Source organism: Hydra vulgaris, chromosome 05 (genome assembly GCF_038396675.1).
Source record: "Hydra vulgaris chromosome 05, alternate assembly HydraT2T_AEP".
NCBI classification, from domain to species: domain Eukaryota; kingdom Metazoa; phylum Cnidaria; class Hydrozoa; order Anthoathecata; family Hydridae; genus Hydra; species Hydra vulgaris.
Genome location: NC_088924.1, coordinates 2,970,839 through 2,988,096, shown reverse-complemented (window position 1 = coordinate 2,988,096; position 17,258 = coordinate 2,970,839). Strand labels below are relative to the sequence as shown.

The 17,258-nt window shown below is 30.3% G+C and overlaps 1 protein-coding gene across 1 annotated transcript in view; it reads left to right on the top strand.

Moving 5' to 3' along the window:
* The first annotated feature begins 10,273 nt into the window (after positions 1 to 10,273).
* Positions 10,274 to 17,258, top strand: part of LOC136071795 (sorting nexin-9-like) — a 57,212-nt gene continuing 50,227 nt past the window's right edge. Inside the window, exons 1-2 of the mRNA XM_065797099.1 lie at positions 10,274 to 10,439; positions 17,023 to 17,109. Of these exons, the coding sequence (XP_065653171.1) occupies positions 10,425 to 10,439; positions 17,023 to 17,109 (102 nt within the window). The 5' untranslated portion in view covers positions 10,274 to 10,424. The remainder of the gene's footprint in view (positions 10,440 to 17,022; positions 17,110 to 17,258) is intronic.

Here is a 17,258-nt window from a genome sequence, read left to right as displayed (position 1 = left end):
ATCAAGAGAGTATGTAACTATGTTATATAATTACAATCATCATTTTTATGATGATTGCAATTATTGTCAAGAAAGTTAAACCTTGTGTATGGTTAGTGTAATGAAGTAGATAAACACAAAATTTCGATCGTTAGATAAAACAACATAAACACAATAATGCAACGTCTATTTAACAACGTAGCTAATGACAATGAAACAGTCTAATTCTAGTTCACATATTGCTAATAGTATATGTAATAACTTTAAAAAGCCGGTATCAAAAAAAAAGAATAAAGTAAGGCATATATAAAATCGTGCTTTTTTTATTGGCTAACAGCTTAAAATAAGTTCTTGTTGTTTGACATTCGCAGACTAAAAGTCTAAAAGGTTTTCGTAGGGGAAGGGGGGTATTACAAGAGAAATATTGTTTTTTTTTTTTAAATGATCCAACTTTCCACGAAATTGAATTTCTTTAGAGCATTTTAAAAGTGTTTTGAAAGTCAAATCAAATGCTTTGGGTATTCACTTATTTTTGTACGTGGTTGTAAAAGTTTTTTGTATTAACTTTCCCGGAAATTTTTATTCTTTCAAATAAATAAAGTAAATACAGTGAATATAGTGAATACACCGTATTTAAAAGATGTTTATGACTATGATGATAACCACAAAATAATCAAATTAAATAAAAAATTAAAGAAAAATATAATCCAAAAACAATACAAATTTTTATTAGCTTCTGTTATGATAATAAAAGTAGAGGCGGTTCTACGGGTGTGTTTTTGTTTTAAGGACCTTTTTTTTTTAGAAAGCAGTTGGAATCGCCTAGAATCGCCTCAACATACAAGAGTGTTCTACAACGAAACGAAATCGTAAGTTACGACAAATTAAAAAGCGCGGGCTTATCAAAGTTTATTAATATAAATAAACAAGAAACGTGTCTGAAGCACTTATCGCTGAATACAGCTGTTTTAAAAATATTATTTTAAAATATTTTATAAATGAATTTTCTGTTTTTTTAATTGACTTAGGGTTTTTAGGTCTATTTAATAAATTGCTATTTACATTTTATTTTTGCTAGTTAGTTTACAGCTATTTTATATAATTAGTTTTTAAGATTCCATATGATTTTAATTCCTATATATTCTGATCCCTTATGCTAAGTTAAGAATGAGTAATTTTACCATTAAAAAAATTTAAATTTATTGCCTTAAAAGTCTTGTAAATTAAATAAATTTGATAACATCATGATGAAATTACCATATCAATTTTCAAGTAATACTACTAACAAAAAAGAAACTTTTGTTAAGGAAACTTTTTAGGTTTGAAGTGGGATAAAAAAATTTAATTTTAATACAAACAAAATCTTTAAAATAATATAGCAAAAAATATTGGAATGATTTACAATGCTAAACCATTTCTTAATTTTAAATAAATTAAGTGTTTATATTTTACTTTTACTCATATAGGATTGTCCATAAATTTTACAACGCCAAGTATCACTAATAATCAAAACAAAAAAGATCAAAAGTTTTCCCTCGCGTAGCCTTAAGTTCAATGAAAATTCAAAATAGCGAATTAAGTTTTATAAAAATCGCCACGTAAAAGAACTTAAGATCTCCTACTTCAATTTTTTAAATAAATTTAGCGTTGCATAATTTATGGACGATCCCTAGATACTAAGCTATATTTAGAAAAGTCGATATTACGATATTAAAGCAACCTCGTATCAAACTTCGATATTGAAACTGAACATTTTTCTCAAAAGTTTCAATAAACTCGATATTAACTTCGATATTGTTCGATATTATTCGATATTTTACGATATTCAACAAGATTTAATAAAAAACATTATTGTTATTTATTTATCTTTATTTTCTTTATTTTAGGTGCCCCAAGAAGTTCTAACGGTCTTATCACAGAGCACCGCAGAAGAGCATGTAACAGGAAATTCACGCCTCCTTCCTAAACGACGTAGCAAAACTTGTCGAGAGGTGGCGGATGAATCATGGTTCAACCACGGATCTCTGACAACCATGGATGGTTCAACCACGGATCTGAGACAAGTGCGCTTACTACTGCGCCACGGCTGCTCAAATTTTTTTTATTAAGCTTAAAAAAATTCATCATTCAGTTAAGATTTTATTTATTTTTCAGTTAACTTTTTATTACAAAACAAAAATCAATCCAGCTTATCAGACGATGACAAATTTTCTTCCTCAAGTAGCCATTTTTTTACGGTAACCTTATGAATGTTTACTTTGACATAAACAAGTTTTGTGTATGTCAAAATTGTATCTGGCTTAAAAAAGGTCTTTTACACGAAACAATGTTTCCAGCTTGTGAAAACACACGTTCTGAAAAAGTTGATGTGTGTACCAGCATCATGCTGGTAAACACATTATTATTTTTGTATCGCTGGACAAAATTGGAAGCTGGGCTGAATGAATTTTCCACCATTCCAAAATATTGTAATTCTTAGCTGGAAATCCAAGTCTCCTGTAAGCGTCAAGCTCAGGAGACTTGGATTTCCAGTGAAAGTGGTGACTCTTTTGATGATCTGTAAAGTGTAGCTGCGTTAGAATCTTTACCCATCATTTCAAAAAGGAGCTGTTCAGTTGAAGACAAATCTTGTTCGTGAGATTTGTCTTCAACTGAACTCTGTTGATGGCATTTTAATTTCATTTAAGCTGGATGCGTATTTCCCTATAGAAGACTCTTTCAAATCTATTAATGTAGCATCATCTTTGCCAAACCTAGTCAACAGGAGACCCTTAAATTTGGGTTTAAGTAGGTGGGCTAGTGCATTGATCTTTCTTCCTAAGCCACAGTCTGGAAATCGTTAATTAAGTTTTGAGAGAAGTCTAGAAAAAAAATTTGCTGTAAGTTTGTCGTTAGGCCGTATGAGTTTTTTAATTTTTTCTTGAATATCAAATAGCCCTGGAATTACAATACGTGATTTTGGGTTTTTTTTCTGATGAAACAACTTATGTAAACTCATTAAAAAATTGAAAGATTGGTACAATTTTCTCAATAAACTCAAACTGATCTGTTGATGGAATTAAAGCTCTCAAAAAATCATCAGTTTTGAGATTACTATATGCAATTATTTTTGCTAAAAGAGCTAACCGCAAATGTAAGATTGAATCCATGCACGTGAATCCACTGTTCCAACGTGTCTTACAAGGAGAAATAATTTTTAGAAATTTGGTTTTATTTGGAAGGACATCTTTGCAGGTCTTAACAATTCTCCGTTGACTAATTGCAGATTTATGAGTTCGAGCTGATAGTGTCTTACACACCTAAAAGTGAAAAGTTCATTTGAAATTATTAGTTTTTTGATTTTTTAAAGTATTTTACAATGTTATGTGTACATTTTTTACATTAGCAAAAAAACAATATGAAATTAGTCATATAATCGACAATTTCATACAGTCAAAAATATTATCTTTTATTGGAAGTTTTGACCCATTAGTTCTCATATGAACTTTTTTGAAGAGCCTAGTTTTGCCAAAGGTGGGATTCGAACCCACGAACCACTGAAGTATGGCTTGCCTACAAACAATAATTTTTGTTGACAAGTTTTGTTTTAGTAAAGAGAAATTTATTTTGTTTAAGTTAAAACCTAATTTTTCATCAGCAAAAATTGCTGTGTGTAGTCAAGCTTTAAGACTCATTATTTTTGCTTGACCAAAGATCAGACGTAAAGCCAACTGCTTCAACATCTTTTAAGTTGCTTCGAAGAACACTTTGAACAGCCTCGACAATATTTAAATAAAGAATTGGAAGTTTGTTTCTTGAATATGTTGATGGTGCTTTTATAATAGTTTCTGGACAAAGTGCTAATAACAAGTCTTCAAATGGGTTGAAACATTTTGGAAAGCTAGATTTCTTGCACACAATATTTCACAATATCCAATTCTGGATCAATTAGCATTTGTCATTTGATCCATATTTTGTGACAACTTTGCAATATGATGAAATATCCATTTTTACTTTTTTCGCACTCGAAGATTCTAAGACCGGTTCTTGGGCAAGTTGCTTAGTTGTTGTTTCTGGTGCACGTTTTATTTTTTTTTTCACAATGTCATAAAAACTTGTATTATGACAACTTCGAATGTGAAGTTTCAAAATAGTTGTACTACCCTGTTTTGTGATAATTTGTGTTGGGCACAATTTACATTGTGCAAAGTCTTTTGTAGGCGTATCCCTCAAAAAAAACTCCAAAAGGGACTTATCGTTATCATTTTTAGTAAAAATTATCAGAATTAGTGTCACTTATCACGAACAATTGTTATCTGATATAAAAATTATTTCTAATAATAAACATAACTTCTAAAATTATCTCAAAGTTAATTTTACACAACCTAACAAAAATTAATAAGCAATTGATTTAACTCTTTCCCTACCAGCCGTTTTTACAAAAAAGCTTGCGGTAGTGAAAGAGTTAATCATTCACACTGTATTTTTTAATAAAAAAATAAAGGCAGGAAAATCTCATCTAGTCAAATTAGATGCTCATATTTATTTTTGAACAATACATTTTTAATAAAAGTTTCGATATTCTGGTCAGGATACCGAGTACCCTTCGATATTTGTGCAGAAAAATATTGTATTATTTCGAAACTTCGGTATTTAAAAAAATTTTGAATATCGAACATTCGATATTATAGAATGTCAAAATGTCGGTATTATACCATGTTTCGATACTACGGTATTGATATCGCGATACCTTACAAGATACTCATCCTACTGCAGCATCGCTTATCGTACTGTAATGTCGCTTGTTGTACTGTAACACTGCTTATCGAGCTAAAACATCGCTAATCGCACTTTAACCTCGTTAATCGTACTAAAACATCGCTAATCGTACTTTAACATTGTTTGAACATATAAAACTATAAAACTTTACAGCAAACAAAAACATAGAGCTTTAAACATTTATAAACTCAATTTACGGCAAGTTTTAATTTTCCTGTATAGCTAGGAATGTAGCCAAAAATATATAAAAAATAAATATATAAAAATATAAAAAAAATAAAAGCTAGGAATGTAGCCAAAAATATTTGAACTCCATTTTCCATAACAATATGCTTAAGATATTCAATTTTCTTGAATTAACAATTAAATATTATTATCAAACATTCCTGATATTTCATCTTTTATATCATAATTTTCGAGAAATTCATTTGGTCAAGTCTAAATTAATTATGTCAACTAAATTAATTTCTCAAAATTAATATATTTAAACAAACTATGAATTTTAAAATATTTTTTATAAACTTTAGCAAACTTTAGGAATTTTTTAGGTATTTCGAAACTACCTAGTCGGCTGTTTTTTCTAATGCTAATCCAACGTTGATCCAATAGCAACATTGATCCAATGTCATATTGTTTTTACGATCTAAACCCAAAGTTGATCCAATTTAAATAACCTAACGTTGATTCAATGTATATGAATAAGGTTGATCCGATGTATATAACCCAACAGTGATTCAATGTATATGGATTAGCGTTGATACTAGTGATTGACCGAAATAGAAAAAAAGCCGAAACCAAAATAAGCTGAAATTTTGGGTACTCTAGCTCGGTGTCGAAACCAACATTTTGGCAAATATTTTACCAAAACCGATACCGACACTTCGGCTGGTCAAAATTAATTTATATCAGAAAATCTTATATTAAAAATGCAATTTGACTTTTTTTTTAAAGATTGTATTTTGTTAGAATTGGTTACACGTGTTTCACAAATTAAGATTTAATGCATAAGTTGGCAACATAAGTTAATAGCGAAAGTTAAAAACTGGCACTTTTTCTCTGCAAAACAAGAATTTTTTGAGGTTATCTGGTAAATAGTCTGTTTCTTCCATTCCTCAGTATATCTCCAGCTGTTGAAAATAACCTTTCCACATCAGTTAATATTGGTAGAGGGGTGGGAAAAATCTTGGCGATTTTAGCAAGGGCCAAATTAACATCACAACTCGAATTGTTAATCAAACTTGTTTTCTTTAAATAAACGTTATCGGTCAAAATATAATGCGCATGTTTTTCAACCGAAATTATGCTTTTTACCGAATGTATAAAATGTACCGAAACCGAAATTTCGGTATTGGTTCAAATTGAAACTTCGGCCGAAATTGATACCGAAACAGAATTTTGGTCGACCACTAATTGATACAATATATACAATCCAACCGTGCGAGTACAAAATTATAAAGCTAAAATAAAATTTTCTGTGAATAATGAAATATCAAACCACAAGCAAAGCAAACATGATTAATGTTTCTATATTGATTGATCGATAAAACAAGGCTTTTAATTTTTGCTCTAAAAAACTTCTAACTCAACAGTGTCCATAACTTTATAATTTTTTCAATACTAAACAAACCATAAAAGTCGCCTGATGTATTAAAATAATATACCGCAACATTTTAAATATACATCATGAGTAAATAACGTAGATTGCTTTTTGATACGTTTTTTTTAAGAGGCTGTCCATTAATTGCGTCAACAATTTTTTGGCATTTTTTACCACCCCTTTCCCCTCCCCCTTATCAACAACTTGTCAAAATTTCAGTGTTTCCCTATAAAATTACGCCAACAATTAATTTATATAAATTTTTGATAAGATCTTCAAGATCTTCTTTTACAAAACAAGTTTTTATTTTTAAGTTGTTATATTACGATTAATTATTGCAAACTTAAAAAATATATAATTAATCTGAAAGTTATGTATATATTTATAATTATATATATATAATTAATCTGAAAGTTATTATAAAGTTTTTTTTTTTATTCACCTCCTCAAGGCCGAGATGACCACTACAGTCGGGGAGGCTACTTTTTGTAGTTATAACCCTCTCTCAACTCTATAACTCCGAAACACAAACCTCGAACAAGGCCGCTGCGCGAAGAAACAAGTTGAGTGCGGTACTACCAGGGACGTGGTGGGGATCGAACTCGGAACTTCTCGCTTATGAGGCGAGTGCTTTACCACTACACCACTACCGCATTTTATATATATGTATATATGCATACTGTTTTTGCATGGATAACGTTAGCATTTACGTAATTTGGGATAACGGTAGTAACCAACGTGCCCGTTAACAGACCTACTCTTAGATAATGTTAAATATTTATCATGATGTTTTTATATTAATTTATGTACAGTGCAGAGTCACAAAACGTGAATGTGCCAACCCTCCTTACTTAAACTTTGGACCTAATACAATTCCACATTGAAAGCACACTAATTCTAGCATAGTCTAGCATAACAAAATAATGTATTTGATAATTTGTATAAACAAGGGGTTAGCAATCTTTTAAGACGGAAGACCCAAAGTTTATAATTTATAAAAAGTTTCCAGTTTTTAAAGAGCTAATAACATCTTGTTTTCAATATTATAAATTATAATATTGAAAACAAGATGATTATAATATAATGGTATTTGTGTATGGAGCTGGAGAGTCGCATTATAACATTGAAGTTTTTAGCATCATTCATGCTTGCGAGCAGCAGTTTGCCGATTCTGGTATGAACATTTAAATAATATAATGTAGATTATGTACTTACATAAATCTTTTATTTTTTTATAATATAATGTAGATTATGTACTTACATAAATCTATTATTTTTTTTTTACATCAGGTCAACAAACGCAAACTTTGAAAAAATAATAGTGTTACGAGTAAACATCTCGCGTGTGCTCATTTAGTTCTGTATGTGTCAGATTTTTTTAAAGCGCAACACGGTTTTAAAAAAGTAGAATATTGAAAAAGTCATTAAAATACTAAACGTTAGGTGAGTATGTAACACAAGGCTACAAACGATGCTTTACTTTCTTTTTTTTAAGTTTAGTTAAGTTAATTTTAGTGGTCAATAATTTAAAATATTTACAACAACCCTTAATAAATTTATAGACTTTTGAAAAATCATAAATGTTCGCTATGTTTAAATTACCAACAAAGATGTGCTGCATAAGGCACCTCTATACTAACAATCTTACGATACTTGTGAACATCTGCGACACAAGTACCATACTTTAAGAACATAATAGAATACTGGAAACATTGTTGGAGAGAGTTTATTTGTAGTTATCACTTAAAAATTCTCTCTTAACTAATTTAAATGTTCATCTAGTCGATGTTTGAAAATGTTGACGGAAGTCGCGTCAATTACTATTTGTGGCAAGGTATTCCACTGCAACACAACACGATTCGTGAAGATGTAATGTAATTGAGTACTCTTTGCTGTACAACTCTTTGATTATGACCAAGCATAATATACTTTGACGACTAAGGACGATTGAATAATATATGAAAGTTTATTTCATCAAATCCGCGCATGAACTTGAACATCAGAATAAAATCACCTCTGATTCTTCTTTCTTCAAGTGTCGGAAGACCTAACATGACTTTTCGCTACTCGGCGGTGCAATGCTTAATCTCAGGAATGGTTTTCAAAATGTAGCACGGTTTTAAAATTTTTCTAGCGCTTCTATGTCTGCCCGTTGGTAATGTGACTACGCTTGGATAGCGTGAGGACGAACATACATGGTGTACACTTCTTTCCACAGTGAAAAACTACGGCTGCGAATAGTTTTTTTCAGCCTCTTTAAGAAGCGGTTAGCGTTCACCGCAGCTGCTGAAACTTGAGCATTAAGTTTAAGACCATTTGAGATAAGAACTCCAAGATCTCTCTCTAACTGAGCAACTTCGATTGCAAGTGGCAGGCCTTCTGATTCTGGTATGTAATAGTCTCGTTTTGATACCTTTTTTCTCGGCCAATACATACGACTAGTAACTAAGTAAGGGGTCGTCCATAAAGTACGTACGCCAAAAATTTTGAAATTTGACCCCCCCCTCCCCCCTGTTGCCATGCGTACTTTTATGTCCCCACCCCCCCTTAAAAGTACGTACGTTTCTCAAATACCCCCCCCCTCAAATATCCCCCCCCCCATCCCTCCTGTTTTTTTTTTGTTAATTAAAAAGTTTAATCAAAAAAAAAAAAGACGGAGGGTACCTTAGATACTTTATACTACCGCAAAGCTTTTTGCTTACGCATTTTAAAAACGTCTTTCAGTATAAATGCAAATAATAATTTAAATAAATTTAAAATCCACAAATGTAAGTGTGTATGTGGGCGAAAGGTTTACGCGGCGGCAATAGTCGACCGAGATCCAGGTTCGATTCTCGGTGAAATCTAGGAAAACTTTTTTTGTTTTTTTAACGAATCAAATGTAAATAAACTATACTTAAGGTGGACGTTTTTTTTAGGCACCCCTCTTTAGTAAGTAAAAAACGAGTCTAAGGTGAGATCAGTAATATTGAAAACAAAGGGTAAAACCCAGTGGGAGGGAGCAACAGCAAATTTTGTGCCCTTTTGCTATTTTAAGAAACTTTTTATTTTAGCAAAACCTAGCGGTCTTTGAGACGCCATTGACACGTTTTTTTTGGGGTGACTCCGTCCCATCAACCACGGCCCTCAGGTCTTACTCAGGGCCAGTATATAAGGGTGGGCATGTGTGCATGGGCCCCCTCAGGATTTTTTGATGTTTTGATTTTTGATGATAGAACACTTTCACACAACGTGCAAACTTAAGTTTGTTAATATGCCAAATGAGGTGGCCTTGCAAAAAATTTGGATGGCGGAGGCCATCCAAATTTTTTTCCAAATCTAAAAGTTATAACCATGCAAAATTTACACCCCTCTCATTTTGGGGGTCGGGAGGGTAAGCGTTTTAAGGCTTTTTGTTCACAGGCCTCCGCCATCCCGATATTTTGCAAGGCCTCCTCATTTGGCATAGGTATAAACAAACTTAAGTTATGAGTTTGCACGATGTGTGAAAGTGTCCTATCTGGAACATCAAAAAATTCTGAGGGCGCCCATACATGTGTGTGCATAGAGGAAAACTATACCCTCTACTTCATATACCATACATCTTTTTATGTTGGCAAACTAGAATCTTTAGTCAGAATGTAACTTTTCTATTGATTAGCTGGTTAATTGTGATAAATTAGAAAATCGAAGTACATACTTTTAAATTGAACCCTCCCCCCCCCCTCTCATACGCTTTCGTACGCTTTTTGAAGACCCCCCCCCTCCCCCCTATGAGCGTACGTACTTTATGGACGACCCCTAACTAAATTTAATTTAAAAAGTAACGTTGTTGATATCAGCTTTTCTTGACCTCTCCCTCCCCCTTGCTAAAAGTTGTCAAAAATTTCCAGACCCCCTCCCCCTATTTTGTTAACGTAATTAATGGACAATATATTTAAACATTTTTTCACGAATAGCGATAAAATCAAGATAACGTCGGAATTTCCAACGCTATTTCAAAAATATTTTTTTAAATTATAATCGAACTTTGATAAAATTACTTTTAGCTGTCACACAGTAAACAAACAATTAAAAGCGTCAATTATTTTTGTTGGAGTAGTTTTTAAAAATGGCTTCTCTACAGGTTGATACCTTTATATTGTATTATCTCTTTTTAATATCAATAATTAAATACTTTCATACTATGTTTCAAAATAAATTTATTATTAGCAATTATTTTTTATTCTATGTTTATCTATGTATGTGTTTTATATTCCTTATAAATACACTATAAAAATTTTCTTTTATATACAAATAATAATTGTTAAATTATAATTGAACTAATTTTTTTATCCATTTATTTCACCATAATTTCAATTCTATTAAAGCGTTCTTTTAGGTTAAAAAAAAACAAGGAATAATCTGCCAAAGAATGGTGTATCAAAGGAAGATAATATCATAAACTGGCCACAAGTTCACAACAAGAATTCTAAAATTCAATTAATTAACAATAACTGTACTCACAAATCAAGCTTACTTGACATTTAGGTAAAGTAAAAGACTAAAAAAGGAAATCAAAATATTCTTAAATAAGATATTTGTTTTAGTAGTTTCCCTATCGTTTTCAACTTCAACAATCATTAAATGAAATTGAAACATTAAATGCACACTGGAAATGTGCTATTCCAGTGCAGCCTGTATATTTAAGTGTTTATTTGTCTACAAAAAAATGAAAATGACCAATGTCTTTCCCAGTGGATGGCTCAGACATATTTGCAGCAGGAACCTCTCCTTATCTTTGTTCTATGAAGATGGTCAACAAGAGTGGATGACCTTGCCTAATGCTTATGAAATTTATGAAACTGGAGTAAATATTTTGCAACTTTCAGCTTAAATATGCAAAATTAAAGATTCTTTTTCAATTCTTTTAGTTTTTCTATCTCAGTGGTTTTTGCATTCATGGCCTAATAAGTTTTGTTATACACTCCGACCATTTTCTATAGGCATATGTGGATTATGTCTTAAAAACATACTTAATTTTATTTTTATAGTGTATTTCAAAAAATTATAAATAAAGTATCAAAAATAATGAAAATTATCAAAAACTAATATCAAATTTGAAAAAAGGTCAATCACAAATGAATTAAATTCAAAAGATAGCTGACTGTTTTCAATAGACACAGTTCACATTTTTTAACAAAACTATCCAAAAAAATGTTTTTATCACATTTTTAGTACTCAATTAAACCTCTTTTGCGCTCAATTACTTGATAAATTTGTTTTGGCATACTTCCCACCAAGTTTTCTAGCGCTTTTGTTTCCATATCCTCCAAGCATTCTGATACCACTACTTTTAGCTCTGCCACAGAGTTATATTGCTTCTGGTCAGGAACGTCTTACAATGATACCCAGATGTTTTCAACAGGATTCAAATCTGGACTGTGAGCAGGCCACCACATTTGCTCAATTTTTTTTGCTTCAAACCAAGCTTTAGTCTCATTACTAGAGTGATTGCTGGCGTTGTCTTGTTGAAAAACAAACTTTTTGAGTCGATATTTGTTTTAAATGGAATCAAACATAATTTTAGCACATCAATGTATTCAGAACTTTTCATTTGCAAGATGTAAATGCTAAATTTAACTTTCCTGTTGCACAAAACCCAAGCCAAACCATCAAAGATCCACCACCGAAATTCCTTGTCGAAAAATATTTGGGTTCTCTCCTCAAATCACGCCACTAGCCACTAAAACCATCGCGCCCATCAAGATTAAACTTTTTCTCGTAAGGTGTCTAAATAAGCTATTTAGACATCTTATGTATTCATGAGAATTTAATCTAAAATTTCTTACTTGTTCCCAATCACGTGCCATGTTTTTGCGGGCGAATTCCATCCGCCTCTGTTTGTGAACTGGCTTTAAATTTGGTGCTTTATTGATCTTTGATCATACAATGTGTGGGCTGTCTTTAAGAACTTTGGTTTCCTCTTGATTGTTGCATAATCTGTTTGAATTTTTAAAAAATTATGGATAACCTAATCTGATCTCTTCAATCTTAAAGCAATTTCTTGATTTGGACTTTTTTCTTGATGGTAAGCCAATATTTGACCTTTTTTAATATCGTTAAGGACCTTTCCTTTCGGCATTTGGTTCAACTTCAAGTTCAACTTAATCTTGACTCACAAAATAAAAAATACTACAGAATATAAGAAATTTGCGACAAAACTCATAAAAACTTTAGTGCGTCTATAGAAAATTGCTCATCAAAACTCGTAAAACTTTAGTGTATAAAACTTTAGCATCTATAGAAAATTGCCACATGAATAATAAAAATTTAGTTATTTTAATACAATCTAGACAATAATCAGATGCATAATGGATCATTGTTTTCTTACGTATACTTGTTCATCATTTTTGGCTTCCAAATTACTATATTCTGATTTTGACTCAGATGTAATGAAATCTTTATCAGATTCACTTAGTAGATCACTGACTTAAGATAACTCAGTTTGGTCTACAGGGATACAGTTCCTCAAAATGGGATTCTTAACTTCTTTGAAGATCCATTAAATTTTTTAGGATTTATCTATAACAAATAAAAAAAAAAGAATTATGCTAAAACACCTATTGTTGCTTCAAAGATATGAACTTAAAAATTTTTTTTTGCATAGAAATCATTGTTGATATGATTCAAAAGAAAACTTTTATTTTTTATTTTATTTTTAACTTTCTATTATTTTTTTATTACACTATTTCTTTTATCTTTTTTAATGCGGACTAATATAATGCTGTATATAATATCTTTCAAGGTTGTCTATAATTTCTGTCTGGGTTTTATATACTTAGGATTTCCTGCTCTCTGAAAACTTTGTATAAAGTTTTTTTGTATAAATTTTTTTTTAATTTATAAAAATTAAATAAAAATTGTGCTTTATCCAACTCGCTTGGCAAGCTATTCCACAAATTAGCCGATCTATTAAATAAAAAGTTTTTATGACAGGCTTGCTTAGTGATTTCTTTGACATTTAAAGCTGTGACCGCTTGTTTTTTGATTGTTTCCAAATCGTTAAAACCGTTGAAGAATTTAAAAAGTTGAACCATATCTCCTCGTTGCCTCCTTTTTGTCAAGGTAGTCAAGTCGAGAGCTTTTAGACGATGCTCATAGTTGATTTTTTTAAGTGATGGTATTAATCGAGTTGCACGATGTTGGACTCTAATGTCCAATTTTAAAATCCAAAATTAATTGCTAATAACTCAATTTCTCCCTTTAGAGTAGGTGACCAAACTTGTACTGCAAACTCTAACAGTGGTTGCACAAAAGGAACAAAGTATTCTCAACAGTCTTATATCTAAACAAACGAATCATTTTCTAAGTGATCCGACCATACATTTTGAAATATTAAATTTCACAAGCCAGTTTTGCGTCCACTTAAAAGCTAAATCAAGATCTGATTGCAAAGAAAGAGTTGATGCACTGGAAAGCATTTCATTCAAAATTTTGGTGTCATCTGCATACAGCTTGGTTAGATTTTTTAGAGTTTCAGGCAAATCGTTTATAAATAGTACAAACAAGAGTGGTCCAATTACTGACCCTTGTGGCAGACCACTGGTAATTTCTGGTTTTTCTATCACAACTCTTTGTTTTCTTTCTTTTAAAAATGCTTCAATCCATTGTATTGTCAGGCCAGATATTCCATAAGCTGTAAGTTTAAGCAACAATCTTTTATGTGGCACTGTGTCAAATGCCCTGGCAAAATCCAAAAAGATAACATCAACAGGTTTATCATTCTCTAAGGCTGTTGAAATAAAATCAAGTGTTTCATGTAGATTTGTTAAGCATGATTTATTTTTAACAAAACCGTGCTGTTGCTTGACTATTAGTTTGAACCTATATAAAAAAGTTTCAAGTTTACATCTGATTATACCTTCCATTATTTTACATGCACTTGAGGTGAGTGATACCGGTCGGTAGTTTCCTACTAAGGTTTTTGCCTTTTTTGTACAGAGGAGTGATCTTTGTTGATATTTGCTGATCTAAATTGCACTGGCAGTTTACTGGTTTTAAACGGTTCTTTAAAAATATACGTAAGTGGAATAGCAAAGGCTGATGCACAATTCTTTAAAATAACTGAATGTAAATTATCAACACCACTTGATTTGTTATCTTTTAAGTTTTTTAATCTTAGATAGACATCTTCATATGTAAAATCTTCATTTGTCATAATGAATGTTTCAGTAGTTTTAAAATCAAAAGAAAGCAGTGGACCACCATCTTCTTTCACAAATGCAACTTGAAAATTTTTGTTTAAGATATCAGCAATATCTTTTGAATTTTGAGTGGTTATACCATTTTCTTCCTTTAATGCTTTTATAGTATCTTTGACTGCTTGTTGATTGTTCATGTAGCTGTAGAGAAGCTTTGGATTCTTGATGGCTCTTTTTACCAGATTAAGCTCAAAGTTTTGTCTCACTTTTGTAATCTTGTCTGCATTTTTGCAAACCATTTTGTATTTAGATTTCAAAACAGGGTCTTTCCATTTACAAGAGCAGTTTTTATATCTTCAATTTTGTTTGCTTCACTAAGAAGATTTAACCTAGCATTGTCTAATTTTTAAAGAGTTTAATGTCTTTTTAATTGGAGTGAAATGATTACATGCCACTTCAGTATAAAAAATCAGTTCATCAAACATTTCTTGTACGTTTTTGATAAAAAAAACTTTTCTTGTACGTTTTTGATAAAAAAAAACACTTTGTTTTCTAAAAATAAATTACAAAACAAAGCATTCTAAATTTTTTTAAAAATTTAAATTCAATAAAATTAACTTAAATTTATTAACATTTAATAATAAATATAATAAAATGAGTTTAAATTGAAAATTTTTTTATTTGAAAAATATAAAAAAGTTTATTTAACTACCTGTTTTTTTATCAGAAAAAAAGTTGTTTCACAATTGCGGTGAAAATGTTTTTTTACAATAATTACTGCTTAATGCTTTTCATATAAACTGCTGCAAAAGACTGTTTAAGTATTCCAATTAAAATTTTTTTTGGCGTAATGTAAATGGCTTAACACATAGGTGAAATTGCCATTTTGTATGTAAAAGAGTGAACATTATATGTATATATATGTATATATATATATATATATATATATATATATATATATATATATATATATATATATATATATATATATATATATACACAGAGGCTATTCTAGGAAAATAATTTGGTGGCGTTACCCCCCTCCCCCATGCTGATGCCTGCCGTAAGGAAATTTACCATTTGTAGGCATTTTTTTGCGAAAAAAACAATATTTGCCTTAAAAAAAAGATCCTCAACTTCTGAACTGTGAACTTGTGTTTAAATCACATCTCTAACATCACCCTGAAATAGCTTGCTGCTGGGGGCTTCAGTACATACATCAACTATTTTATAATGAAGCTATCAGTTAAAAAGCTAAGCAGTATTTACCATAGATGATCACACAAGTGTACCATTAAATTACTTTAAACTACTTCACTTCATTATTTTCACTCAACAATAGTTTCTAAAATTTCACTATTATAGTGAAAAAGATTTATCTAAATTATCAAAAGCCAGTGTTTGTTAACTATGGAACAGATGAGAAGACTTGACAATTTACTTCTAATCATTATATTTTCATTTTTTAACATAAAAAATCTTCTTTAAGCTTCTGTTCATGCCATGCTTTTGAGCATACTCTTTTTTGTAGTTATTACTTGTAGCAACTTTATTTATTGTTCCAGGAGACATGCGGCAAACATCATCCATTTTCACTAAAAATCAACAACTTTTTCTGGATTTCTTTATTTAAAGAAGTTTCTCTTTCAAGTTCATTAAAACATTGTTGTAATTTGCTTGGTAGTAGTTGTAACAACTAAGTGCATTTAAAACAACTGCCCTTTGGTTTGAAAAACAATTTTACTTCATTGACAGGCCTCCATAGAAAAGAATATGTACTATATTGCAGCTTGATAGAGCAGAATGTGTACTATATTGCTGCTTGATAGAGCAGAATGTGTACTATATTGCTGCTTGATAGAGAAGAATGTGAACTATATTGCTGCTTGATAGAAAAGAATTTTAGTTTCCACTTTGCTTTTTTATTTTTTATTCTTTCTTTTTTATATCAACTTTTGTTTTTAATTCATTATATTCTTTCTCTTTTTTTTTTTGCACATTTTTTTTTTAAGTTGCTTATTTTCATAGTAACATGTTCATTTGCATATGTGAATTAAAATTTTTTGGATCAGAACTTTACTTTAAAAACATTCCCAGCATTTATTTACAATGAGTTGTTACTTGTAAGAAATAGTAAACAATACATGTATGCTAAAAGAAAAATTTCAATGACTAAATTTTTTTTGACATTAGTTAATTAGTTTATTATAGTTGTTGTATTTTCCGCTTGTAATTTTAATCTTTAAGTTTAATGTCTGTGGGCGTGTCCACGGTTGTGTGCGTGGTTTTACACACGTGTGGCATAGATAGATTTTTATGCCTTTTTTCTTTTTAAATATGGAAAAATCAAACTAATAGAACTTAAAGTATTTCTTAATAATTAAATATATTTTTAATTAAATAAATAATTAATTAAAATTAATAATTAAATATATTAAATTAAATTTTGAATTTTAATTTTTTAGATTTAAATATAGTTTATAATTATAGACTATTTTAAGACTATTTTTTTGATTTCTATTCTAGGCTCGTGTTTTATATGACTTTGATGGAGATCCAAAAAATGGGGAGTTAATAATTCGTGCTGGTGATATTTTAGCAGTGGCACGACAAGTAAGAAGTTTTTAAAGTATCTTATTTTTTAAATATTTGTATTTCAATAATTATTGATGAGATTTAAAAATTCTTTTTACTTTTAGTTTAAAAATTTATTTTTAACAAAACTGTAAAAGGTAGTAACAAAATTAATTCACATTGAAATA